This window comes from Dipodomys ordii, unplaced genomic scaffold, assembly GCF_000151885.1.
Source record: "Dipodomys ordii isolate 6190 unplaced genomic scaffold, Dord_2.0 Scaffold10, whole genome shotgun sequence".
Classification (NCBI taxonomy): Eukaryota; Metazoa; Chordata; class Mammalia; order Rodentia; family Heteromyidae; genus Dipodomys; species Dipodomys ordii.
Window position 1 is genome coordinate 13,286,809 of NW_012267226.1, and position 14,465 is coordinate 13,301,273.

Genomic DNA, 14,465 nt, shown 5'->3' on the forward strand with positions numbered 1-14,465 from the left:
TCTACCACTTGAGCTACAGCACCACTTCCGGTTTTCTGGTGGTTTATTGGAGATAAGAGTTTCCCAGACGTTCCTGCCTGGGCTGGCTTTGAACCATGATCCTCAGATCTCAGCCTCCTGAGTAGCTAGGATTACAGGCATAAGCAACCAGCACCTGGCACAATGTTAGTTTTTATGAGGAGTGTTTAGATGATCCATGGAAAAATGACAATCCCTTTGTTTTCATTGAGAAAGGAAGTGAGCCTGAAGGGTCCCAAAGATGGAGAACAGTTTGAGCTGCAAGCAAACAGATAGATGGGATGGACAATAACCAACAGAGAACAGAGACCAACACACACACACAAGTGGAAACACTGGTTGAAGCACAAGCAACAACACTGCTATTTCTTTCCTCACAGTCTGTACTTGTAAGAAAGATGGGAGAATGCCACTGAAACAAGGGAACACGGGCCCCAGCTTATCTGACATAGCTTGTAGATAAACGAATTAATGCAAGCCCCCAAGTAGAATGGAATCTTCAAGTTGGGAAATCTGAGTGATTCGCTTATTCTTTTTTAACTGAATGGATGTCAGTGACCAGATGTTTTGGTATTATGTAGGCAGAATTTTGTTTCAAGAGCTGGGAAAACAAAGCAGATGAGTATCTGGCACAACTGCAGTCTGATGTGCAAGATGGAGAAACATCAATGGAGGCCCTTTGGCTGATCAAACTACATGATGCTCTGATGCACTTCCAGTTGGTGGGTTTGGCTGTTATGAATACAGAAGTGGTCTTAGAAAAATTAGTATTTTAAAAAAGTATCAACAGATACCATTTATAGAACATATGCAGGATATCTGCCTTGTGGTTTTTAATATCACTGTTTTCCTGGGGGTGAGGAGGGGTGGATTTCATACTGCCACAAAACGATGATCATGTCTTCCTTTATTTATGAATTTTTTGGAGGGTAGTACTAGCTTTTTGAACTCAGAACTGCAAATAGGGAAATAGGCCTAAAATACATACATAGACGTGCAAATACAGTAGTTCTGCCATGTGAGGGCAACTTGTATTTAAGGATAGAGAGAGGAAGAGTGTGACAGATACACACATTCTCCAGCTGGGTACCACGTTTGATACGCAGTAACCAGTGAATAATATACAATAAAAATTCTAAATAAGTAAAGAGGTGCTTGTTCGGTACTGGTAATAATTTGGGATCATAGAAATTTGGAAACTTTTGGGTTTTTTTCCAACTAGTTACAACTTGTTTCAAATTCAGCTCTCGCATTGATGAGCTATACAATCTTGCTCAAATTATGCAAACATTTTTGTATATTTTTTTTGTAAAGATACCATACAGAGCGGTTACAGTTACATGAGTAAGGTAATAAGCATACATTATGCCAACTTTTTGAATTGTAAATTATTTAAATGCAAAAGAAACCTTAACGAAACTTACTCTTCAATGGTTTTTGGAGGCAGATTAAAAGAGTTCAGAGTGTCTAACACACTTGGCCTAAGTCTGACATATAAAAGAAATGTAATTTCCCTTTGATTTCACACATATTCTTTAGTTGCTAGGTGTCCTATTTTCTCATTTTTTAAAATACTTCAAATCTGCATATAAAAATACTCTGAAAAAATAGTTTTTATGTAAATTAAATGATAATAAATATAGTTGGCTTCTAATTCTACTTCCTTTAAAAATGTAGAAAATATAGCCAGGCACCCCTGGTTCACACCTATAATCCTAGCTACTTAGGAGATTGAGATCTGGAGAAAAATCCATGATTCTCTATCTCCAGTTAACCAGATAAATGCTAGATTAGAAGTGTGGATAAGGTGGTAGAGTGCACTAGCCATAAGTGAAAAAGTCAAGTGAGATCAGAAGACCCTGAGTCCAAGGTCTGGTTCCAAAACACACAAAGACACACACAGACCCACACAGAGAGACACACACATCCACATGCGCGTCCAGGCAACAAAATAATATAGATCTGAATATAAACAACACTATGTTGACTATTTTCTCTACAAAGAACTTAGGATTCTGCCAAATATTTTTAATATCTTCCAATATGAGGACAGAAATAGTTTTGAGGGAATGTATGTCTGGTTCCAATTTCCCAAATTTGTTGTCAGTTCCACAGATTGTGATGCTTAGCTGTTTGTGGCCATGTCTAGTGTGCTCACCCCTAGCTTTCCTAATACTTAGCCAACAGTTAAGAAAACAGTCAGCATTCTATAAGCACTTGTGGAACAAATGACTAAAAGTCACTCTTGGCAAGTCAGATTCACGGTGAAACAGGCTTCATCTGAGTTGAAACAGCTAGCTTCCTCCAAAATACTACTCTGGTATACCCCATTGACACTCCAGATCTGTGTTCCAATGGACTAGTCATTTGGCCATCAAAGCGGTTCAAAACCAGCATGGGCAGAAAAGTCCATGAGATTCTTATTTCTACTTAAATACCACCACCACCACCACCACCCCCAAAAAACACAAGCAGAAGTACACTGTAGCTCAAAGTGGTAGGGTGCTAGCCTTGAACAAAAGAGCTCAGGGACAGAGCCCAGGCCCTGTGGTTCAAGCCCCATGACGACCAATAATAATAATAATAATCCCTCTTTTCTTCAACTTCAACAAGTCTCCCACTAGAAATTATTTGCATACATTTCAGACATTGTTTTCAAAATTACCATTTTCCCCCCAGCCTGCTCTGAATTAATTTGGTGTTACTAAATTCTAGTTGGTTTGGGGTGTTTTGTGTTTTTTGTTGTTTTTTTTTTTTGTCCTGGGTCTTGAACTCAGGGACTGGGCTCTGTTCCTGAGGTGTTTTTGTTTTCTCAAGACCCATGGTTCCTATTCTAGCTTTTTGGAAGAGTATCACAGATCTTTTTGCTCAGACTGGTTTCAAGCTATGATGCTCAGCTCTCAGCCTCCTGAGCATCTGGGATTACAAGCTTGAGCCACCAGCATCCGGCCTAAATGCTTTGTTTTTAATGGTTTAACCTTTGAACAAACACATTAAATGCAAGTGATAAAGCAGAATCATTGGCTGGGAATGTGGCTTAGTGGTAGAGTAATTGCTTAGCATGCATGAAGCCCTGGGTTAGATTCCTCAGTAATACATAAACAGAAAAGGCTAGAAGTAGTGCTGTGGCTCAAGCAGTAGAGTGCTAACCTCCAGCTAAAGAAGCTCAGGAACAGTGCCCAAGCCCTGAGTTCAAGACCCAGGACTGGCAAAAACAAAAATGCAGAATCATTTCTTAGATTTGAATCTATATGTAAATTTAATCTGGTAACATGTGCACACAAGGTGACAATTTCGGGAGCAATTAAGAACCAATACAGCTATGCAGACATCATTTCCGCCATTAGGAAAAGGCTGGAGTTGCTAGGAGACTACATTTCAAATAAGAACAATGTAGCGATGACCCAAACAATTACCCAAGGCCTGAAGTGACAGCGACAGGAAGGAGAACAAACTCTCAGAAGCACTTGTGACACTGAATTATTAGTAACACATTTGTAACTCCGGTGATTTGAGAGTTGCCCATCAGAAGCATGAAAATCCAACTGCAGGAGAACACAAAATCAAAGTGAGTTCCTAACAATGAAAAACACAGCACCAACCAAGTCTTTTCCTTATATTGAGGATGAATTCATACTTTTGGTACACTGTCTCATGATGTCCCAATATTGAGTGAACCTCCATTTTTCAAAGCACCTACATCTCAAGACCATACTTTATATTTGTACATGTTTATATATTTATAAAGACATAGGATAGATATGAAATGTAAATCTGGTAAATTATTTAGGATTTTTTTTTTGGGGGGGGGAAGGCAGTCCTGGTGCTTGAACTCTGCCTGAGCATTGTCCCTGAGCTTTTTTGCTCAAGGTTAGTGCTCTACCACTTGAGCTACAGCTCTACATCTAGCTTGTTTGTAGTTATTTGGAGATAAGAGTCTCAAGGGCTTTCCTGCCCAGACTGGCTTTGAACTGCAATCCTCAGATCTCAGCCTCCTGAGTAGACAGGATGACAGGCGTGAGCCACCGCCAGCTGTTATCGGGGATTTTGATTATCTTCTATATGCAAGCTTGTAGGGATCATTTTATATTTTGAAATTTTTGTTACCTCAAAATAGTTTTTTTAAACTTTTCGTTGGGACAAAATGTGGGATTGCAAGAAAGAATACCAAATATAAAACTAAGATCTAAGTCAACAGGGTGATAAAAGTGCCCATAATACATTACTATCTTAAACCTTATTTTTTTTTTCTGTACTGTAAGATCAAGATACTAATGTTAGCAGATTGCATAATAGGCTTAAAAGAGACTGGGTTAAACTGGCAGTGAAAGATAAAAGGTCTCTTCTCAATAAGGCCAAAGAAAGAGACCATATTCTAAAGAAAGGGATTCTAACCTCCCACAATAGGCTGGTGAGATCTCATCCCGCTAGGAACAAGCAGTGGTCAATAGAGAGTCTTATTCTTTACATAACCTCAGGTAAATAAAAAAAATCAGAAGCCGCCTACATGCTCAGAGGCTGCAGAATAGCATGCCACATGAAAACCAACTAAAAATGAATGCTGTGACTCATACAATTCTAAGCTTCATCTTAGAGCACTGTCACAGAACTGCTGGCAGACACAGTCCCTGGAGACAGGCTAAAGAAATACAATAGACTATAGCTGCCTTAAAAGCATTTACTAACACAATGGTAGTATTTAATAGAGTAATTTTATCAATGATTTAAACCATGTCCCTCTGTACTAAAGAATATACATCTCACCAAGTGCTGGTGGCTCATGCCTGTAATCCTACCTACTCAGGAGGCTGAGATCTGACGATTGTGGTTCAAAGCTAGCCTGGGCAGTCAAGTCCCCAAGACTCTTCTCTCCAATGAATCACAACACAAAGCCAGATGTGGCACAGTGGCTTAAGTGGTAGAGTGCTAGCCTTAGGCAAAGAAGAGCTCATGGACCATGCCCAGACTAGAGTTCATGCCCCAATGACTCTGTGTGTGTGTGTGTAGTTCATGCCCCAATGAGAGAAAGAGAGAAAGAGAAAGAGAGAGAGAGAGAGAGTGTGTGTGTGTGTGTGTAATCTCTACTAAAAGAAGTGAAAGATAAATGAAGCCAAGCCATTTTATTCGGGGGACTTTATATATACCTTAACGTGGAGCTCCATGCATTTTCTGGGTTCTGCATTTTCTGGGTTCTGTTCTTTCTAACTGTTGGCTATTACTTTTTTCCTGTAGGATAAACGTATAAATACCTTCACAAAAGGACTGCCTAGAATCTGCTTGACAAATACCATACTAAAACTCAACAAAGCCTGCATTGTTAGAAATGTGTATATTCGATAAAGCACCCTATTTTTTTCATACATTAAAAATGATTGAAACCAGGTGCCAGTGGCTCATGCCTGTAATCCTAACTACACACGAGGCTGAGATCTGAGGATCACGGTCCAAAGCTAGCCTGGGCATTCAAGTTGTGAGACTCTTAATCACCAATAAACTACAAAAAGAAAAGCTAGAAATTGAGCTGTCACTCAAGTGGTAAAGCACTAGTGTAGAGAAAAAGAAGCTCAGGAACAGCACTCAGGTCCTGAGTCCAAACCCCAAGACTAACACACACATCAAAAAAGTGGGGGGAGAAAAAGAAAAAGATTGAGAGTCTGCAACACAAATTACACATTATTAAAGATAAAAGCTGAAATAAGCCATCAGTGGAATTCTGTCACACTGACACACACCCTGCATTGAACCATTATGCTGACATCTTAAGGGATAATGTTCTGTCTAATAAACTCAGCCATGGAGCCTTATGCCAAGTAAGTTACTCTATAACTAAAGTAATACTTTGCTCCATGTCTATAGCAAGCAGAATATGAAATAATAATTATATTCAAAGAATACCCTATGGAATAACATGAATACCATACTTTTAAGTACATAGTTTTTGTATCACAATCTACAACAAATGACAAGCAGTGGGAAATAGAGAAAAATAACTGTGCAACACAATTTATAGTCTTCCAGACCTCACCTGCCTAATGATTGCAATTTTCACAATAATGATAGGACAAAGTTCACTTGTTTTCCTCAGGTAATTGAATCTAATCTTAAAAAAAATAATTATTTTGAAACTGGGTACCAGTGGCTCACACCTGTAATCGTAGCTACTAAGAAAGCTGGGATGTGAGGATTGCAATTTGGAGCCTGACCTAGCAGGAAAGTCTGTGATTCTCATCTCCAATCAACAATCAAAAAGCCAGAAGTGGAGCTGTGGCTCAAGTGGTAGAATATTAGCCTTGAGCTAAAAAAAAGCTCAGGGATAGTGTCCAAGCCTTGAGTTCAAGCCCAAGAGCAGCGCACACACATGCATACACACAACATTGATCATTTCGGTGGAAGACCTCTTATTTTCTTTAAAGGAACATCTAAAATGAGTTTAACTTTCTTAAAGACTAAAACTATGAAAAGTCTAACTTAATGAAATAGTAAAGGCAACAGAAAATTGACATGCATTTTAACATGCATTCATTCAATGTCTGCAGAGTACAGGGATGCTTAACAAGTGTTTTCTTCCTTTTCAAAGTGGAAATGGTAACAATACTTCCCCTGTAATAATTCCTGTAGTGTTACTGTTAGAAAGACGTCAATAACATACAACATGAAAGCATTTCAAACAGTGGCCGGTCTGCATGCGGCTCTATGTTTCAACAGATGTCATTTATTCCACACTAGACAACTTACTCACAAATAGATGCTTCTGTTCTTTCTACTTAAAGACAGCTTCATCTGTGACTTGGGTTGAATATGGACATAAATGTGCGAGTGAATTGTTAGTAATTAATCTCTTATGAAAAAATATACATCACTTTGAACTTCCATGTCTAACAACAGAAAGTCTTCTAACAAGGAATGAAAATTTATGGCACCAAGATTCGGGATACACTGAGCTTGGGAATGGATGAGCAGTACATATTTGGGGATCTTACTACAGAAATAACCAGAAAGAGCGGCATTTTAGATAACACTGAAAGAGCAAGGTGAACAGTGAAATCCAAAAAACACCAAGGGAAGACCTTAGTAAATCTTCCTTAGAGACAACACCCCAAAAAGTACTACCATAGATATAAAGGTAACATAAAAACCCAGGGATAATCCAGGCTTCAGTGACTCACACCTGTAATCCTAGCTACTCAGGAGGCTGAGATCTGAGGATCGTTGATGAAAGCTAGACCAAGCAGAAAAGTCCTCGTGAGACTCTGATCTCCACTCTAAAACTGGAAGTAGTGCTGCGGCTCAAAGTGGTAGACGGCTAGCCTTGAGCACAAAGAGGCTCATGGATAGTGCCAAGGTCCCAAGTTTTAGCCCCACACCAACAAAAAAACAAACAAACAAACAAAAAAACAGGGATAAGTCTAAAATAGAATGTCTTCTGAGAGCCCTTTCTGCCCATAATACACACACAGCATTTCTCTAAAATCTAAATGATTTCTTATAATATTTTATACACAATGTCTAGCACTGAGATAAAAATAGGTATTAGACATACAGGGGAAAGATAACATGGTTAAAAATCAAGCAAAGAAATAGATAATGTAATGGACCACAGGGCTGTAGAGAATTAACTTTTTATCAAAGAGTCTAAAATTGCTGTGGATTGTATCTTCAAGGATATAAATAAAAATAAAATGGCATGAAACTGTAGGCTTCTATAACTAACATTAAATAGGAAGTGAGTGAATTTAACAAATGATTTTTTTTTTTTGTCGGCCGTGGGGCTTGAACTCTGGGGCCTGGGCGCTGTCCCTCAGCTCTTCAGCTCAAGGCGAGCGCTCTACCACTTGAGCTACAGCGCCACTTCCAGTTTTCTGGTGGTTTATTGGAGATAGGAGTCTCAAGGTCTCTCCTGCCCGGGCTGGCTTTGAACCGCGATCCTCAGATCTCAGCCTCCTGAGTAGCTAGGATTACAGGCGTGAGCCACCAGCGCCCGGCTACAAATGATTTTTATATGAATGGAAGACTAGAGAATTGGAACAATCTGTAGACAGTACATAGAATAAACGTCTATGAATTTAAAGGATACAAGTGACTGAAATGATGTCTCATAGCTAAGCTCCTGTTAAACTCTCAGTGAACAAATATTTTATGTATGATCATGTTAAAATAGATATATACACATTTCTAGTGCCAAATAAACTCACTATACAAAACAGATATGTTAAAAAAAAACACATTCAACCACAATATTCATGACTAATATTATACATCGTTTCTGTATGTTATTACCACAGTGGAATAGTCATTTACAAAATCTGCAATAAGATGCAACACATTCTCTAGGAGATTAAAAGCAAATGAAAATGTGTCTGATGTATAAACATGAGACATTTAATGTGGCTTTATATCTTGATAGTGTGTTCGTGTACCACCTATGTACTTCTTGTCCCCTTAAGTTTTTCTCCTTCGATGTAGGATTTAGATACAGAGCATCTCACATAAGTATGCACATGTCAAGGTGGACATAGTATAAGGAAGCCCACTAATATTGTTCAACAGAGGGGAGTTAGGGGAAAATAAAGAGCAATAGAGGGGGGGATGTTTGATCAAAATGTGTCATACACATACATGAAAATATTACTAAGAAACCCCTCTATAAAATTATATGCATCAATAAAAATAGAAAACAAACTTAAAATACTGAGGTACCAATTAGAATTTTACCAACAAATAATAACCAAAGCGTCATACAAAATTAACTTATCAAATAATTAGCTTTTCTAACTACAATCTGAAACCGTAATCCCATGGGGTTAATTAAATACCGTAATATTTGCCAAGGGAAAATCCCTTCAGAGTTTGAACTTGCATTAGATTCCTTTTTCAAATAGCAACAACAATTAAAAAATTAATTGGGAGAATAATAATCATTTCATAATCTCAAAAAATCCTATAAGCTCATTAGAAGCAGTTTAAGGAACACTTTAATGTGTTACAAATCCATGGAAATTGTACATTAATATTCCTGTTTGTAAGCTAGGCAGTTAGAACAAAAAAAATCCTAACATTTCCCTGATTTGCAATTGAGATGGTTAAACACATTAGTATTACATGATTACGCATTGTGTTTGAATCCTACTTTACATTCTCCTTATAATTGCCTCATTATATAAAATGTACTATTCCTTGAATTGCTGAAGGAATTTGGCATTTCTATGTGTATACAATGACATTTTATGAAAACAATAAAAAAAACCCTGAAGCCCAGAATTAAAACTTAGAGTTTTAGATACACTCATTATTCTTCAAAAGCCTTAAATGGAGAAAATGTCACTTGCTTTTCTAACATAACCTTAATCATATTTTCTAGTGACTCTTCAAGCAGTTTCCTTTTCCTCATCGACATTTTGTTAAAGAAAAAAGCACAAACAATAAGAAATATTTGTTATGATCAAAGAGTGGTTAAAGATTAGTATAAGTTCAACTCTACGCACTAAAAACTTCAGTGAAACTCTTAGCAAGATTAGCTTTATAAGATTAAAAAGCACAAAGTCATACCATTTTCTAGTGAAATCACAATACAGCTGGCTCATGAAAGGAAGAATAGAAATCCAATTTTACTCTTTTGACTATTTTTCCCTCTAGGGGAAAATAAAAATGTATAGCTGTAATAGCAGAATTTCCATATTTTCATCCAGAAGAAAATGCCTCAAGTGTGGAAAAAATTATTACATTTTTCAAAGCAGCCCCAATTCAAACCACTGTGAACTAATTTTTCTTAATTTATTACATAGCTACATTTATGAATGCTTTCTGGATACTGTCTAGAACTATTCTGAGAGTCATTAGACAATCTATTGAGAAATAATTTGCTTCTATGTTTATAGACTGAGATGCTACATTCCTTGGTTACTATTAAAATGTAAAAGCATGAATTTAAAAACATCAGTTTTACAATTGATGAGTTGAAGACATTAAAAAAATCACTGCCAATCAATTAAAATGGCCTCATGCGGCTCCCGGTTCCCAGAGGTCAATAAAAGCCAGACAAAATAATCTGTCTGTCAAAACCTGAAAGTTTGATTTCAAAGATTTGGTACTATTATTGCAACTAAAGTAAATTACATATTGAACAGCATAAAATTTATCTAATTTGAGGTAAGAAAATCAACTGGCTACATAATGAACTTATTACAACGCCCACACATTTTGTAATGGAAGATTCTCTGTAGGTTTAGAAATGTTCCCATGGCGCCAAGTTAGGGGGCATTTCGAAATCAATCAATATGCCAAAACAGAATCCCAAGCCATGCAAATACTATAAATTAGTAATGAAGCTAAAATTATTAAGGTGGTTTTATTATTTTGAATTCTCTTTCTGCAATCTGATTAACTCTGTGCGGACATTTCCTCTTCTGATCTAATAAGACGATCTGATTCATGAGATAGAGCTCATGTTCCATTTCACAAATGAAAATATTGATGAGCCACACAGAAAAACATGATTTTCTGGTTCTGGTCATTTAAGTTTGTTTGACCATACTGCCATCAATTTTAAATATTTTAACTCCTAGCAGGTTAAAATCCAAAATAAAGAAAACAATCCCAAACAAAAAGGCTTTCCAAGGGTAAACTATATGATTTCAGAAGTGATATCATTCAGCCGGCTACAGTCCACAGTAGATATGAGACAGCGTTTCTGTAGATTTTGTTTTTCTGGTGGTGAGTGAACTGCCAATCCTATACTTCAATACTTCAGTAATTATGCCCTGAGGGAACTTAATCTAAATTTTTCTTTTTGATGCTCCATCTGTTGCTATTTTCATCACTGGAAAAGTAGTCAAAAAACTCTGCTTTTTGAGATTGTGAAATATGAACATGTTATAGACACATGAATAAAAGGGGGGAAATGATCCATGTTATGCTGGATTTGCCTCCCTTTATACGTCTCCAAATGGCATTTTATAACCAATTTTGTCCTTTCGAACTTTAAGTAAATAGAATCACACTACAGAATTCTTCAATGATGAATCCATGTTTTTGACCTGCAATCCACATAATATCAGTAGCTGAGGTGGGGTTTTGTAGCTGCACGGTATACTGAGGAAAGTACATACATTGGGTGGTTTACAATTATATACAAATATATTAATGGAAACGTGGTAGATTCAAGGGAGAATTCAAATAGTGTAATTCCTCAAAAAAGGCAGAGTCAAAGTTCATCAATGTAAAAGAAAGCAGGTAGTCAAAAGGGATGGGGGTGGGGCCAAGGGGAAAGAGATGAACAAATGAAGAAGAGAAAGGGGGGAAATGCAAAGAATCAACATATATCCTACAAAATTAAAAAGAATGAGAGAAGGGGTGGATGAGAATGTTAAAAGGGGTGGCATCGATCAAGATGCGTGGTATTCACAAACTGCTTTGTTCAACAGCGACTCCTTTGTACAACTACCTAAAGATAATAAAACATTGAAAAGAAACAAAATACGTATCATATTCTATTGTGTATCGTGGCTTATCTACAGTTGAGGCTATCATGAAAATTACCACTGTGATAATCTTGTGTGTGCTAAGAACCTCACTGGCGAAAGCAGCAGTAAGGAAACTACTGGACTTTTCCAAAAGGGAGTGAAAGAGGAAAGAGAATTACCGAGAACAAGTAAAACTGGGACTCACTGTGTCTGTGTAGAAGGAATCTCACCGAGAGGAGGTGTGCAAGTGGGAGACAGTATAAGAGAGCAACAGACCTCCATCTCCCTGAATTATAACACATGGCACCTGTAAAATCCCATGGTGAACCACCTTTGTACAATTAATATACGCGGGGAAAAATGAATGCCAGGAAAGTATTACAGGCTCCATTTGGAAGGGGGGTGCCCAATGGCGTGCAGGGAAGGCCAGTGGAGACGGAGAATGAGAGTGAGTATGGCCAAAGTCCTGTAGATGATTGTATGAAAAGAGATTGCTGAGATTGTTTTAGGAAGGGGAGAGGAGAGAAAGAATAAGGGAGAGAGAGGGACAGGATACATTGAGTCAGGGGATGTAGTATGTATGAGTGGAAATAAAACAATTAACCCCCTTAGGCAACTCATAGCAGTTAACCAGCAATCTTTAAGGAAAAAGAAAATCCCTGGTGTTCTTCAACGATGGCATTGATAGACATTGAGACATACACCAAACTACTATCAGTAGACAGAAACTCTATGACATAATGTTAATCTCTTATAGTGATGAGATTACTGAGAAGATTAATGAAGCAAAGATAACTTTGGTGGTATGTTCTGGAAACAACCTGTTGGTTTGGGGTTGCTGACTGCCTTAGGTGTTCTTTTACAAACAGAAAAGTTTTCACTTTAACGTGGTACAATGTATACTACTTTGAGATCTGCAAATTTGGGGCTTAGTCCACAAAAATCACCTTCCTTACCCTACATACAGATGCACTGATTATAGAAATTTACTAATTACACCTAAACATATGCATGCACACATTAATTTACATTTATGAATTACACCTAAACATATGCATGCACACATTAATTTACCATCAGTAAATTCATTGACTATAGTATCTATTTTTCCCCATTGTGTGGCTTTTCACCATGAAACCCAGCTAGGATTGATTTATTGATTGATTCAAGTAGAGAAGCACTTCCAATATATTTTCCACATGGAAAAACAGTTGTCTTGCAGACCATTTCCTGAAACGTCTACCCTTTTCCCACTGATCAAAAAGTCACTTTTCCAATTTATGAAATGTTTTCCTCTAATGTACTGCAGCCTCAGCTGCACTCTCACTTAGATGCCTTTATTCCAGGATCCTGTAGCACTACAGTGTCAGATGACCGACCCGTGTCTCTTCACAGTAACAGGAAAACAATTGCTTTTGTGCATTTCTTCTGTGTCCCCCAGTGAATGTATGTTTGGAGCCCCACAATGCAGAGGTTCACAGGTACCAAAGGGAGCACAGCACACCAGATGTGTCCCCGGTTATCAAAGTTTCCTACGTGTCTCTGAGCTGCAAGTTCTGCCACAGGAAATTATCTTAGAACTCAGGTCCCAAGCTTCATAGGCAACACCTAGACCTAGACATTCAGTACAGGAAGCTGCCTTCTGCATACCTATTCTGTGTTTCTCGTTTTCCTAGGTTTCTGAGTTGTCCCTGGTTGTTCTCCGTTCACTCAAAAGCACCTGACTCATCTAGACTTAGGAATTACAGTAATACCGAGAAAGGTACACTGAAGGCTCACAGATGGCTGGCTTACCTGAATAGGTCTTCCATCGGGAGTGAGCACCTCTTCCGACAGCTCCATCATCTTCAAGGCCATCAGAGCAATGGGCTTGGCGTGGCACAGGCTTTTCCTGTGGAGTCCCGCGGCGACACAGTACGCATCACCTATGGTCTCCACCTGCAGCAATCAGACAGACCAAAGGCAAACTTAGGATAATGAGTCAGGAAAAAAAAAAAAAAGAAAAAATGATTCGTTATCTGCAATCAGGAATGTTGCTGAAACACTTCAGGAAAACATGGATAAATTCAGCAATGAGATAACTGAGTATAATCCCAGCACAGCTATGATCCAGTACTGACATTGGATGATCACTGAAATTAGAAAAAACTGGAATAAAAAACAATTGTATCCCCATGAGAAGATATTTGTATTTTGCCAAGACAACTTCCAAATAATGACCTTTATAAGAGCCACCTTCGCATCTTCTTCACACTTTCTATAGTTCTTCCCTGGAAGGCATTTCCAACCACAGCTGTTCTACTTCTCAAATGCTCCACATGGTCACATGCATCTGCAACTTTTTGTCAGGTCTGGGCTTACTTAGGAATTATAATACCTAAAATTCCTTTATTCATACCCCATGCCATTAAATGTGCCATGCATTCCACATGTGTTATTCATACTCTCACTGGAAGAAAAGTATTAGATGCATTTGGAAGGTGAGAAATTATATTGCACAAACCTATCCATAACCATCACCATGCAACTAAATAGTTCACAGACACTGTTCTTCCCTGGATCAAACTGAATTTCATTGTCAATATTCGTACCAATTGGTAATTACTATTTTTATATATTTTAAATATCCAAAATTAAACACCCTTCACCCCAAAGAACCAAATCATAAAAGTTCCACCTATTTTCAGAAGAAAGTTCTCTAAGGATCTACTGTAGATATGGAGGTAAAATCCTCACTAGTTCTAATATTAAACACATGTGATAAATGTTATATTAAATATCAGATTTCAAGTCCAATATCTTTTTCTGTGTAGTCCTCAATAGTCCTTTCATTAGTTCTTAGTAAAGAACTGATTTCTTCTCTATTTTATATCTACTACTTATAGCTAACTGGGAAGGAATTTTATCATAGGCTATAATCAAAATTCACGTGCATCCATGAATAAGCGATATCTATCACTACCTGTGATGTGAGGGCTTTTTCAACTA

The 14,465-nt window shown here is 37.7% G+C and overlaps 1 protein-coding gene across 1 annotated transcript in view; it reads right to left on the bottom strand.

The window, feature by feature from the left end:
- The window catches only part of Gucy1a2 (guanylate cyclase 1, soluble, alpha 2), a 165,837-nt gene that overhangs the window by 50,837 nt on the left and 100,535 nt on the right, over positions 1 to 14,465 (bottom strand). The window contains exon 6 of the mRNA XM_013009625.1: positions 13,272 to 13,415. Within this exon, the coding sequence (XP_012865079.1) occupies positions 13,272 to 13,415 (144 nt within the window). The remainder of the gene's footprint in view (positions 1 to 13,271; positions 13,416 to 14,465) is intronic.